The 12,398-nt window shown below is 37.7% G+C and overlaps 1 protein-coding gene across 1 annotated transcript in view; it reads right to left on the bottom strand.

Moving 5' to 3' along the window:
- The window catches only part of XKR9 (XK related 9), a 32,230-nt gene extending 19,904 nt beyond the window's left edge, over positions 1–12,326 (bottom strand). The window contains exons 1-3 of the mRNA XM_046642497.1: positions 12,195–12,326; positions 9,865–9,944; positions 2,324–2,877 (exon numbers count right to left, since the gene is read on the bottom strand). Of these exons, the coding sequence (XP_046498453.1) occupies positions 2,324–2,598 (275 nt within the window). The 5' untranslated portion in view covers positions 2,599–2,877; positions 9,865–9,944; positions 12,195–12,326. The remainder of the gene's footprint in view (positions 1–2,323; positions 2,878–9,864; positions 9,945–12,194) is intronic.
- Positions 12,327–12,398: the final 72 nt, after the last annotated feature.

The raw sequence follows: 12,398 nt of genomic DNA, 5'->3' as shown, positions 1-12,398 counted from the left end.
AAACCACGCTGAGGCAGCGTCCCACATGCCACAACTAGAAGGACCCACAACGAAGAATATACAACTATGTACTGGGGGCTTTGGGGAGAAAAAAGGAAATAAAATCTTTAAAAAAAAAAATCTATAAATTAAAAACTACAAAATACTGCTGAAGGAAATTAAAGAAAGTTTAAATAAACAAAAAGAAAAACCTTGTTCATGGATTGAAGACTCAATGACTCAAAATTGTTGAGGTCATTTATAACTGTAAACTTAAAACATGTGTATTTTATTGTATGTAAAATTATACCTCAATAAGTCGACTTGTTTAAAAATTCATTGGTGTATTGTTGACACAGACTTTCCTTGAACAGAGCTGCACCCCAGGTATGCATAACCTATGTAGGCCAGGAACCTCAAGCCATGAATTTAAGTGTAGACAGCATCTGACAGAACCTCTAGGCATCTATCTCCTAGGAATAAAATCAAAGCTTCTAGATAGGGCTTGGTGAAGGTCCCACAAGTAATTCTTTCAAGGGCAATGACCAGAACATAATTAGTGATACCAGGCATACTGGAAAACAAGGGAATATAGGTACTCAGTAGTAGAAGCAGAACCAGTTGGAACAAATTTGAAAAGTCTTCAGATACTGGAACTATAAATGAAAGAAAATATATGCTTATGGGGTCGGCCCCGTGGCCGAGTGGTTAAATTCAGCATTCTGCTTCGGCAGCCCAGGGTTTTGCCAGTTTGGATCCTGGGTGCGGACATGGAACCACTCATCAGGCAATGCTGAGGTGGCATCCCACATAGCACAACCAGAAGAACCTACAACCAGAATATATAACTATGTACTGAGGGGCTTTGGGGAGAAGAAGAAGGGAAAAAAAAAAAAGATTGGCAAAAGATGTTAGCTCAGATGCCAATCTTTACAAATACAAAAAACAAAAAACTATGCTTACTACGTTTAAAGATGTAAATACCAAGTTTGAAAATACCTGCAATGAACAGGAAACTATAAAAAGTGACATAGCAGCCTGAAAAAAAAACAAATAGAGCTTCTAAAAATAAAAATTTTAATAGTCAAAATTTAAAACTCAGTGGTTGAATTTAATAACATTCTGGCCATAGCAAAAGAAAGTACCAGTGAAATAAAAAAGAGTTGTGAAAAAATTATACAAAATGTACTACAGAGAGTCAAAAATAAAAATTTAAAATATCTAACATATAACAGTCATGTTAGATACAGTGATAAGGTCTAACTTACACTTTCTTGGAGTCTCAGAAGGAAAAGAGATAGAAATAAGATAAAGAAAATGTTAGAAAAGACAATGGCTGAGAACTGTGCAGAACTGATAGAAGACAATAATCCATACAATCAAAAGCACCAGCAAATCCCAAGCAAGAGAAATAAAAATAAACCTATATTTAGATATATCATAAACTGTAGAAATCCAAATATAAAGAGAAAAATCATAAGAGCAGAGAGAAAAAAAGACTAAATACTTCTAAAAGAGCAGCAGTAAGAATGACATCTAATTCCTCACGAACAACAATGGACACCAAAAGACAAGAGAATGAAACGTGCAGAGAGAAAGTAACTACTCGTCTAGAATTCTATAGTCACTGAACTCTCTCAAGAAAGATGGCTATTAAAATAGCCCAAATTCAAAACCTGTCTTTAATTTTTCTCTTTACCTTTAATATATATATTGCTTTTAACAATTAAACATTAATTTAACAGAATTAAATCCCTTAAGGTAATAATGAAAAGGTCATAGGAAATCAGATATACAGAGAATCACAGAATTCTCAGGGCCTATTTAGATCCTAGTTTAACTACAAAATAGGTGTGAACAATATGATTCCTAAGGTTGTTTTTAGTTCTGTGTATGACTCCGTACCTAGCTAACCACATGGCTACTGCATTATTATAGTAAAAATTTCTTTTAGTTAAATCAATGGTATAAATAACAAAAAAATAAGTGCTCTATCAGAGTTGCAAGTGATGGGCTATATTTACACAATCAGGCTTGGAATATAAAATAGAAGATAAAAGATTCACAAGACACAGAAATAAGTCTGTTTCCTTCCCATAAAAAGTGAGCACACATCAGAAAAAGTAACTTCATTAGGTAAATTAAATTAAAAACTCTATTAATGACCCTGGAACATTCTGACAGTACAGCAATGACTCATATAAGCAGTGATAGCAAGGGGCAAGCAACCTTTGGCCTACATGCAAGTAGGGGACCTTTGTACACTTGACTATCCAGATACAGAAAGGTAGTTTCCATTTGGATAAAAGAAAAATAGTGTTAACAATCAAAAATGTATGCTCACCTCGTAAAAACTCCTCCTTGCAAGCAATGAAGTAGAAGAAAACAACGCGGACTTTCTTGACCTGCCTTCTTTAAATCGGCCTTGAACCAAGAGTAACTAAAACACTGGACCACAATTGTTCCAAAGAGCATAAAGCTCACTGTTAAAACACCAAATACGTACTGCCCTTCATAGAAAAACCTGACGGATACCCAAATGTCCACAATTAAATCAGTTATATAGATTATAACGCCAAGAGCTGACATCATAAAATTCAATTTAGTATATTTCATCATGAGTCACTACGGCCCTTGGTTATCCACTTTCTTCTCTCATACAAAAAGAAAAAAAAAAGTACCAGAACCAATATTAGTGCAGCCTTTGGTACAGCACTGAATTTTAATTTCTACCTCCTAAATCTATTTAGAAGAAAGAATAAATATTATGAAATTGGAACACTAAAACCAAAGTCACTAATTTTAACTTTCTTTTCTAAATCTCTAATCCTGGGCCAATGTTATAAGTATTTATTCAATCTTCTGTCTCACAATGATCTTCATTACAGATGACAACACCTAAAATGAAACATATACAAAAGATTCTAAAAATCTTGAGAATAATATTAAAAACCCTAGACTATGACTTTATCAAAGCTCTACCTTTTCTAAAAATAATAATTACCACTAAAGATAGTTCTTATAACAGCTTTGGGAAAGTAAAGTCTCAGAAATATACTTACTAGTTGACACCTTCCTCTCAGACTATTTACCTTTTAAAAAGCATAACGTACTCACAAAGATATTTATCACAGGGCCACTGATAGTGGCAAAAAATCAGAAACAATTTAAACATGTCAATATAAGGAATGGTAAATAATCGTAGATTCATAAAGTAGAATATTAAAAACCTACTAAAAATGTATTTAACAAAGGTGCAACAGCTGTGAAAATTCTTCATAGGCTTTTGATTCAACAATTCCATCTAAGAATCAAGCCTAGGGAAATATTCGCCAATGTATACAAAGATATTACGCTCTTTGCAGAACCTTTTTCATAATAGCAAAAAATTGAAAATTACCTAAATGACAACTGAGAGTTCAATAAGTTATGGTACATCCATACTAAAGAATATACCATGCAACCTTTAAAAAAGAATGAAGCAGCTTTGTACAAAGTGACTTTTAGAAGATCTTCAGAAGGTATTAACTGAAAAAAGCAAGTGCCAGAAGGATAAATATCACATTTATGGTTTTTAATTATATATTATATATATTTTTAATTATATATTACATATATAATATATATAATTATATATATCTATGGCTTTAATTATATATCTCAAGAGTTTGAGAGTAGGAAGCAAATGCAACTTCCATCCCTTAATTAATTAAATATTCTTTTATATTGTTTGAGTTTTTTACAACAGACATGTACTCATCTTACTTACATAATTTCTTAAAATAAAAACAACAGTAAGTGATATTTATAGAGAATTTCGATGACTGGAGAAGATGTTTATGCTACTAATGATAGCTACCATCCACTTAGCACTATGTGCCGGGCACTCAGCTAAATGTTGTATATAAAATGCTCCATTTAATTCTCACACCAAACTTAAGATGTAGATACTATTATTATGACCCCTATTTTATAAATGTGGCTAAATGTAACCTGCAGACAAGATTTGCCTGACTCAACAGTGTTTCTAAAATGTTTTTTTAATTTTTTTAAAAAAACACTCAACAGTGTTTTTAAAAATGTTCCTATTAATTGCCAACACTTCATTTAAAAATCCAGATTTTTCACTGCTATCAAAACCTGGAAGATCCGCTACACCAGACCAGCAGTCCTTCATCAGCACTGGGTCCTCCCTGAGATGGGACACGCTTTCTCGAGCCTGCCACAGCAGCTGGCCAGCCCACTTCAGTCATTTCCACAACCGGGTCTCAAACATTAATGCAGCTACCTACCAGCTGTGTGTCCTTGCACATGTTCTCTCACTTCCCTATGCCTTATTTTCTTCATCAGAAATATGGAGGTAACAATGGTATACACCTCACAGGGTTGTTGTGAAGGTTAATATAACACATATAATATATATAAACCTCTAGAGAAGTACTTGGCATACAGTTAGGACTCAAAAAATCTAAGTTATCATTATGACCTTGCCTGTCTGCCTAATCCCTGTAAGCATCTAAGTTTGCCATCTTTGACTTCACTGTAAAGAATGTTAAGTGGAAAAATACTATCACAGGATCTCAAAGCTTTGACTGTGCAAAGGAAATATGACTGGAGAAATACAAAATGTTAATAATGGCTTTATTTGGGAAATTAATTGTATTATAGATGAATTTTTCCTTCTTCATTCTTTTCTATATGGATTGAGTTGTTTCCCCCCAAAATTCACGTTGAAGTTCTAACCCCACAAGGTGACTGTATTTAAAGATAGGACTTTAAGGAGGTAACTAAAGTTAAAAGAAGTCACAAGATGGGGCCCTAATCCGACAGGACTGGTGTCCTTATAAGAAACACCAGAGATCTATCCCCTAACACACACACACACACACACACACACACACACACACACACAGGAAAGGCCATGTGAGGACACAATGAGAAAGTAGCTATCTGTAACCTAAAAGAGAGGCCTCACCAGAAAGGAACCACACCAGCACCTTGGTGTTAGACTGCCAGTCTCCAGAACCGTGAAAAAATAAATTGCCATTGTTCTAGCCACCCAGTCTGTGGTCTTCTCCTATGGCAGCCTGATTAGACTAATACCCTTATGTGACCTATAAAGAACACCTATTACTTCAGAAACCAGAGGGAAAAGTATGACTAAAAACACACACAATCTAATATTTACAGGGTTCTTATCATTTTACCACTTAGCAGTATTTTGTTTAAAAGACTTCAGAATCATATTAGAAAGTATTTCACTCTTCTAACAGAAAAAAAAAAACCAAGAGTCCATTATCACTACTTTTCCTGTCAAGAATGTTGTGGTCAACAGGATGGAAAAAATAATTTTAAAATCTGAGTTTTGGGGCCAGCCCGGGTGGCGTAGCGATTAAGTTCAGTGTGCTCCACTTCCATGGCCTGGGTTCAGTTCCTGGGTACAGACCTACACCACTCTCTCAGCAGCCACGCTGCACTGGCAGCCCATATACTAAAAAAATAGAGGAAGATTGGCATGGATGTTAGCTCAGGGCGAATCTTCCTCAGCAAGAAGAAAAAAAAAAAAAAAAAAAATAAAAAAAAATATATATATATATATATATATATATATAGGAGATTTTCCAATCTAGCAGGCCATGAATTTCCCTGCAGTAGGTTTCTTATCTTAAAATGAAAGACATCATGTCCAACATAAGCATGGAGTTAAGGAGGATGAGACTTAATCAGAAGGTTTTATTCAATTGAATTAATTAAATATTTACTTAGAATCTACCACGTGCTGTTTTAGGCTCTTGGGATATATCAAGTGACAAAAGAGACGAAAACCCCTGCCCTTGCAGAACTTAAATCCTGGCAGAGAAAGATAGTCCATTAACAATAAAATAACAAGTAAATTCAGTATTATATTAGAAGGTGGCAAGTGCTATGGAAAAAACACAGAGCATGTTAAGGGAGATTAGGAGCTGGAATAGAGGCAGACATTTTATGGGTTGCAATTTTAATTAGAATGCTCAGGGCAGGCCTCACTGAGAAGGTGGCATTTGAGTAAAAAAATTAGCCACGTGGATATCACATGGAAAAGCTTTCCACGTGGAAGGAACAGCTAGTTCGAAAGTCTAATGTACTAGATTTTGAGTATGTCCTCTAGAAACAAAAGTTCCACAAAATATTGGCAGATTTCTTAGCATGGTTATCTTGGGTGTGTTTAATGTGTATCCAGGGTGTGTTCTAACACCATTCTAAAAAATGTAATGTCTTGGGGCTGGCCCCGTGGCCGAGTGGTTAAGTTCGCGCGCTCCGCTGCAGGCAGCCCAGTGTTTCGTTGGTTCGAATCCTGGGCGCGGACATGGCACTGCTCATCAAACCACGCTGAGGCAGCGTCCCACATGCCACAACTAGAAGGACCCACAACAAAGAATATACAACTATGTACTGGGGGGCTTTGGGGAGAAAAAGGAAAAATAAAATCTTTAAAAAAAAAAAAATGTAATGTCTTAAGCTTCACTATCTAAGGAAAAAAACCACTCCATATATGTATGGAAGAATAGACAGTAATAACAATAGCTACCACTGCTGAGCGTTTACTAAGTGTGAAGTGTTTTACATAAAATAATTACATTTAATCCTCACAAATCCCCACCAGAGGAGCATTATGGGTCCCATTCAACAGGTCAGTAAACTGAGGCTTAGAGATGTTGGGTATTCAGGTTCGGTATCCCTAACGAGTAAGCTAATTTTAATGTAGATAGTTTCCTTAAAATTACAGACAATCCCACAACTAGAAGGACCTGCAACTAAGATATACAACTATGTACAGGGGGAGTTGGGGACATAAAGCAGAAAAAAACAATTACAGACAATACCTAAGCACTCCACGTGTGCATTTCTGAACCACTCTCCCCACAAAGAGAGCGTCCTTTACCTGGCATGGATGAGGGAAACACTAGCAGTTTGTGGTCAAGTTTTACAAGATGGAAAAAATAATTTCTAAGGAACTTAGAAATTGCCTTATTGGCAGAACATCAGGCTCAATACAAGCACACCTCAAAGATCTTGAGGGTTTGGTTCCAGACTACCGCAACAAAGCGAACATCGCAATAAAGTGAGTCACACAAACTTTTTGGTTTCCCAGTGCATATAAAAGTTATGTTTGAACTACACTATAGCCTATTAAATGTGCAACATTATGTCTAAAACTACAACGTACATATCTTAATTAAGAAATACTTTATTGCTAAAAACTGCTAACCATCATCTGAGCCCTCAGCAAGCCATAACCTTTTTGCTGGTGGAGGGTCTTGACTCCATGTTGATGGCTGCTGACTGATCAGGGGGGTGGTTGTTGAAGGCTGGGGGGACCGCGGCAATTTCTTAAAACACTACAACAATGAGGTTTGTCACATCAATTAACTCTTCCTTTCACAAATGATATCCCTGTAACACGCGATGCTGTTTGACAGCATCTTATCCACAGTAGAACTTCTTTCAAAATTGGAGTCAATCCTCTCAAACCCTGTCGCTCATTTATCACTAAGTTTATATAATATTCTACATTCTTTGCTGTCATTTCAACAATCTTCACATCTTCAACAGGCGTAGATTTTATTTCAAGAAACCACTTTCTTTGTTCATCCATAAGAAGCAATTCTTCATCCACTAAAACTTCATCATGAGATTGCCGCAATTCCATCACATCTTCGGGCTCCTCTTCTAATTCTAGTTCTCTTGCTATTTCCACCACATCTGCAGTTAATTCCCCCACTGAAGTCTTGAACCCCTTGAAGTCATCCATGAGGGTTGGAATCAACTTCTTCCAAACTTCTGTTAATGTTAATATTTGGACTTCTTCCCATGCATCACAAATGTTCTTAATGGCATCTAGAATGGTGAATCCTTTCCAGAAGGTTTTCAATTTATTTTGCCCAGATCCACCATAGGAATCACTATCTCTGACAGCTATGACCTTACAAAATGTATTTCCTAAATAATAAAACTTAAATGTTTAAATCACTCCTTGATCTGTGGGCTGCAGAATGGATGGTGTGTTAGCGGGCATGAAAAGAAAATTCATCTTGTTGTAAATCTTCAACAGAGCTTTTGGATAACCAGGTGCATGTCAATGAGCAGTCATATTTTGAAAGGAATCTTTTTTCTGAGCAGTAGGTCTCAACTGTGGGCTTAAAATATTCAGCAAACCATGTTGTAAACAGATATGCTGTCATCTAGACTTGTTGTTTCATTTATAGACCGCAGGCAGAACAGATTTAATATCATTCTTAAGGGCCCTAGGATTTTCGGAATGGTAAATGACCAACGGCTTCAACTTAAAGTCACCAGCTGCATTAGCCCCTAACAAGAGAGTCAGCCTGCCCTTTGAAGCTTTGAAGCCAGGCACTGACTTCTCCTTTCTAGCTATGAAAGTCCTAGGTGGCATCTTCTTCCAACAGAAGGCTGTTTTATCTACCTTGAAAATCTGTTGTTCAATGTAGCCACTTTCATCAATGATCTCAGCTAGATCTTCTGGATAACTTGCTGCAGCTTCTACATCAGCACTTGCTGCTTCCCCTTGCACTTTTATGTTGTGGAGACGGCTTCTTTCCTTAAACTTCATGAACCAACCTCTGCTAGCTTCAGACTTTACTTCTGCAGCTTCCTCACCTCTCTCAGCCTTCACAGAATTGAAGAGACTTAGGGCCTTGCTCTGGATTAGGCTTTGGCTTATAGGAATGTTGCAGCTGATCTGATCCTCTATCCAGACCACTAAAATTTCCTCCATATCAACAATAAGGCTGTTTTGTTTTCTTATCACTCGTGTGTTCACTAGAGTAGCACTTTTAATTTCCTTCAAGAACTTTTCCTTTGCATTCACAACTTGCCTAACTATTTGGCACAAGAGGCCTAGCTTTCAACATACCTTTCTCACTAAGCTTAATCATTTCTAGCTTTTGATTTAAGATGAGAGATGTGCGACTCTTCCTTTCACTTGAACACTTGGAGGCCACCGTAGGGTTATTAATTGGCCTAATTTCAATACTGTTGTGTCTTAGAGAACAGGGAGGGCCAAGAAGAGGGAGAGAGAGAGGGGAACAAGTGGTCTGTGGAGCAGTCAGAACACACAACAGTTATCGGATTAAGCTGGTCATCTTATACGTGGATCATGGTGCCCCAAAACAATGACAATAGTACCTTCAAAGATCACTGATCACAGATCACCATAACAAATATAGCAGCAATGAAAAAGTTTGAAATATTGTGAGAATTACCAAATGTGACAGAGAGACATGAAGTGAGCTAACGCTGCTGGTAAAATGGTGCCAATAGGCTTGCTCAATGCAGGGCTGCCACAAACCTTCAATTTGTAAAAAATGTAATATCTGCAAAGCACAATAAAGTGAAGCACAACAAAACAAGTTATACCTTTAGACTCATCTGATATGGAAACTTTTATACTCCTAATTTAGTCAGGCAGAACATAACACTAAATGGAAAGAAAACTATATGGCAAGATGATATATATAGCAGCTCTCATAAAGAGAACACACAGCTCTCTCAATAACCACATAGTGGTATAACTTGTATGAAGGATAGTTCATCTTGATCCCTTCAGTTGATCTCTGTTCTAATACCACCTTAGGAGAAATAACGCCACCTCCAAAATGTGACTTCATAGAGAACTTGTGACACTCACTGACTTTATAGGACAGTTACAATCCAACTTCATTCAGAGGTCAACCCAGCTGTGTGGCTACCTGGCTGCCAGCCAAAGTAGGTAACCTTTGCCCACTATATATGATCTCTTTGCGACAAAGAAAATATTTGAAGAAGTAAAAACCAGCAAACTTTCATTTTTCAACCAAATTTAACATACATAAAATACAGACTTACTTGCCAAATATAAAAAGCCTTCTTTAAATCCAAGTCCTTTCTGGAAAATCTTCATCCCGCAAATATTTATTTCTTCTTCACTGAAAACAAGTATAATTAAAGGGCATGTAAACCTTTAAGATCAAACGCTAAAAGGAAACTGAAATCACCTGTTAGTCACATGTGGGATTTTCTAATCTAGTGATAACAGAGTCTGTATCATTGTAACGTCAGTACATCCCTTCATAACTATCACATTGAGAGGAGGAATAACACGGCTCCTTTTTTAGGTTGAGTACATAACAAGCTTTTACTGCATTTATCAATTAAGTTTTAAGAATATACAATTTGCCTCACAGCATGTCCAAGTGGTCATGTCAGAAAGGGAGAGAGATTCTGGAATTTAAGATACTCCGATGAAGAACTTACAAAGTATAATTAATGTAGCCCCACCTACTTTTTCAAACTTTGTACCTTGTCAAATGCGATGCCCCAAGAACATATGATTGTCAGTTTCTATTCTCAAAATAAATACTACATTTCTTCCAATTCCAAGCCTTTGCTCAAGGTTATTTACTTTCCAGAATGCCCTTCTACCTCTATCTGCCTGATCAAGTTCTATCAATCCTTTAAGAATCAGCTCAAAATCCACCACCTTTAAGCTTTCGCAGATATTTGCAATGAACGTGATACTTCCCTTCATCCTTGCAATCCCGTCCTTTAGCTGTACTTCTCCTCTAGGATTTACCCACATATGCTTTAAAATAAGATCATGTATGACTCCCTCCTGGTTATAAGCCTCTAGAAAGCTTACTACCTTACTCATTCTAACACCCCCTCAATACATCTACAACAACACTTTGCATGTTGTAGGCAGATGATAAACGACTATAAGTGTCACTGAACAGAATGTAAAAATCTTTGGTCTTACTTTTTGGAGAAGAACTTAAAGTCACTTTGCTAAACTATCCACAAAGAAGCTCTGTCTTCTGAGCTCAACCCATATACCCAACTGCCTATAGATTTCTTTACTGGAAATATCCCACGATGACCTCAATTTCAACTCGTCTAAAGCAAGTTCACTAGCTACCCTCTGTTCCTGCTCCTCCGCTAGCGTCTCTTGTATAACTCTGCGTAAGTCACTTAACTCTTAAATTGTCAGACCCGTTGCTTCATCTGCCAAATAAAGAACTTAGCAATGGACTAAATGAAACTGAGATGGAAGCTCAAGGGAAATTCTAACTAAAAAGGAAAAAAAAAAGCTAAGGGATAAGAAAACAGAGCTGCCAGGAGTCTCAGGAAGAGCACTATCGTCCAGAAATTACTGTTCCACCCTCTTCTCAAAGGTTTGCTGGCTTTCCACCACAGAGCTCTTAAAAAGGGAAGATGGAGGTACTTTTCTGCTTGAATAGCCACTAATGATGCTAAAAATTAATAAATCTTGGTGATTTGAAAATTCCTGATGTATGGAATTTTGACGGTTATTCCAAGAATTTTTTTTAAAGGCATACTGCTTGCCTTCTCATTGCAGAGGGGATAATTTACACGATTATTTCAGAGAAGGTTTCTGAAACACTTTTCCATTAAAAGTACCTGTTTGAGACAGAAGGCAAAGCAATTTGTCACACACAATACAAGTGTATCAAAAGATCTGGACTATTAAACTGCTGATTTGTAAAACAAATATTTTATAAATTAATGGCAGTCTTTTCTTCAGAAATACCTGCAAAAAAAGAATGTTAAAAAAGCTTGTCCTAAATTTTAGGACTACGAGCACCAAGTGTGTCAGTTTCTCACTTATTCTGGAAAAGGGCTGGGCTGGGAGAGGGGAGATATTCTACACCTCTTTGGGGTAATAGTTGCATGCAATTGTTATAACTGGGTGAAACATCCTAGGATCTGCACGTTTCCTTCTAGGTAAACTGTGACTCGATTTTTTTGAAGGGGAGCCGTCGTTAACACCGGAATAGTTAACGCTTAGCAAATTAGTAAAGGACTCCTTACAGAGAAAATAGGTAGGTCCCTGTGTCTTGGGAATGAAGCTCCTCCACGAGGCCAGCCGGCTCTCTGGGCAGGAGGGTGGCACAAGAGGGGAGAGGCCAGCTCCCCGAGTTGGCCAGATGGGGGCAAGTGTTGGTGCCTGGCAGACGGGGACAAAACTCCCACGCAGAGGATTAAACACAGTAGTGTTTCCAAAAAGCCCTTAGCACAGCAGCGAGCACAAAGCAAACACTAGTTTGCTATTTATTATAAAAGATTGACAGACTCCTCCACACACACCCCCACACAGACCCATTGCCTACAAACCTGACAAGCAATCCTGCCCAGGATTTAGTAAATCGGAAACTAACCCCAAACCTGCCTGCCCCTCGCTCCATCACAAGACTTTCCAGGTCAAAATGTAACTCGTCCACGTGGATGAACTCCTCTGCGGGGACACAACCTCCCGGGAAAAGCCGCAGCGCCGGCGGGCCCGGAGCCAGCCTCGCCTCACGCCCCCTCAGCCACGCGCCCGCCGACTCCCTCCCGCCACCGCCCGCCAGACCCGCCCGGCG

The sequence above is a fragment of the Equus quagga genome, chromosome 16 (assembly GCF_021613505.1).
Source record: "Equus quagga isolate Etosha38 chromosome 16, UCLA_HA_Equagga_1.0, whole genome shotgun sequence".
Lineage (NCBI taxonomy): Eukaryota > Metazoa > Chordata > Mammalia > Perissodactyla > Equidae > Equus > Equus quagga.
This window is presented reverse-complemented; position numbering and strand designations above follow the sequence as displayed.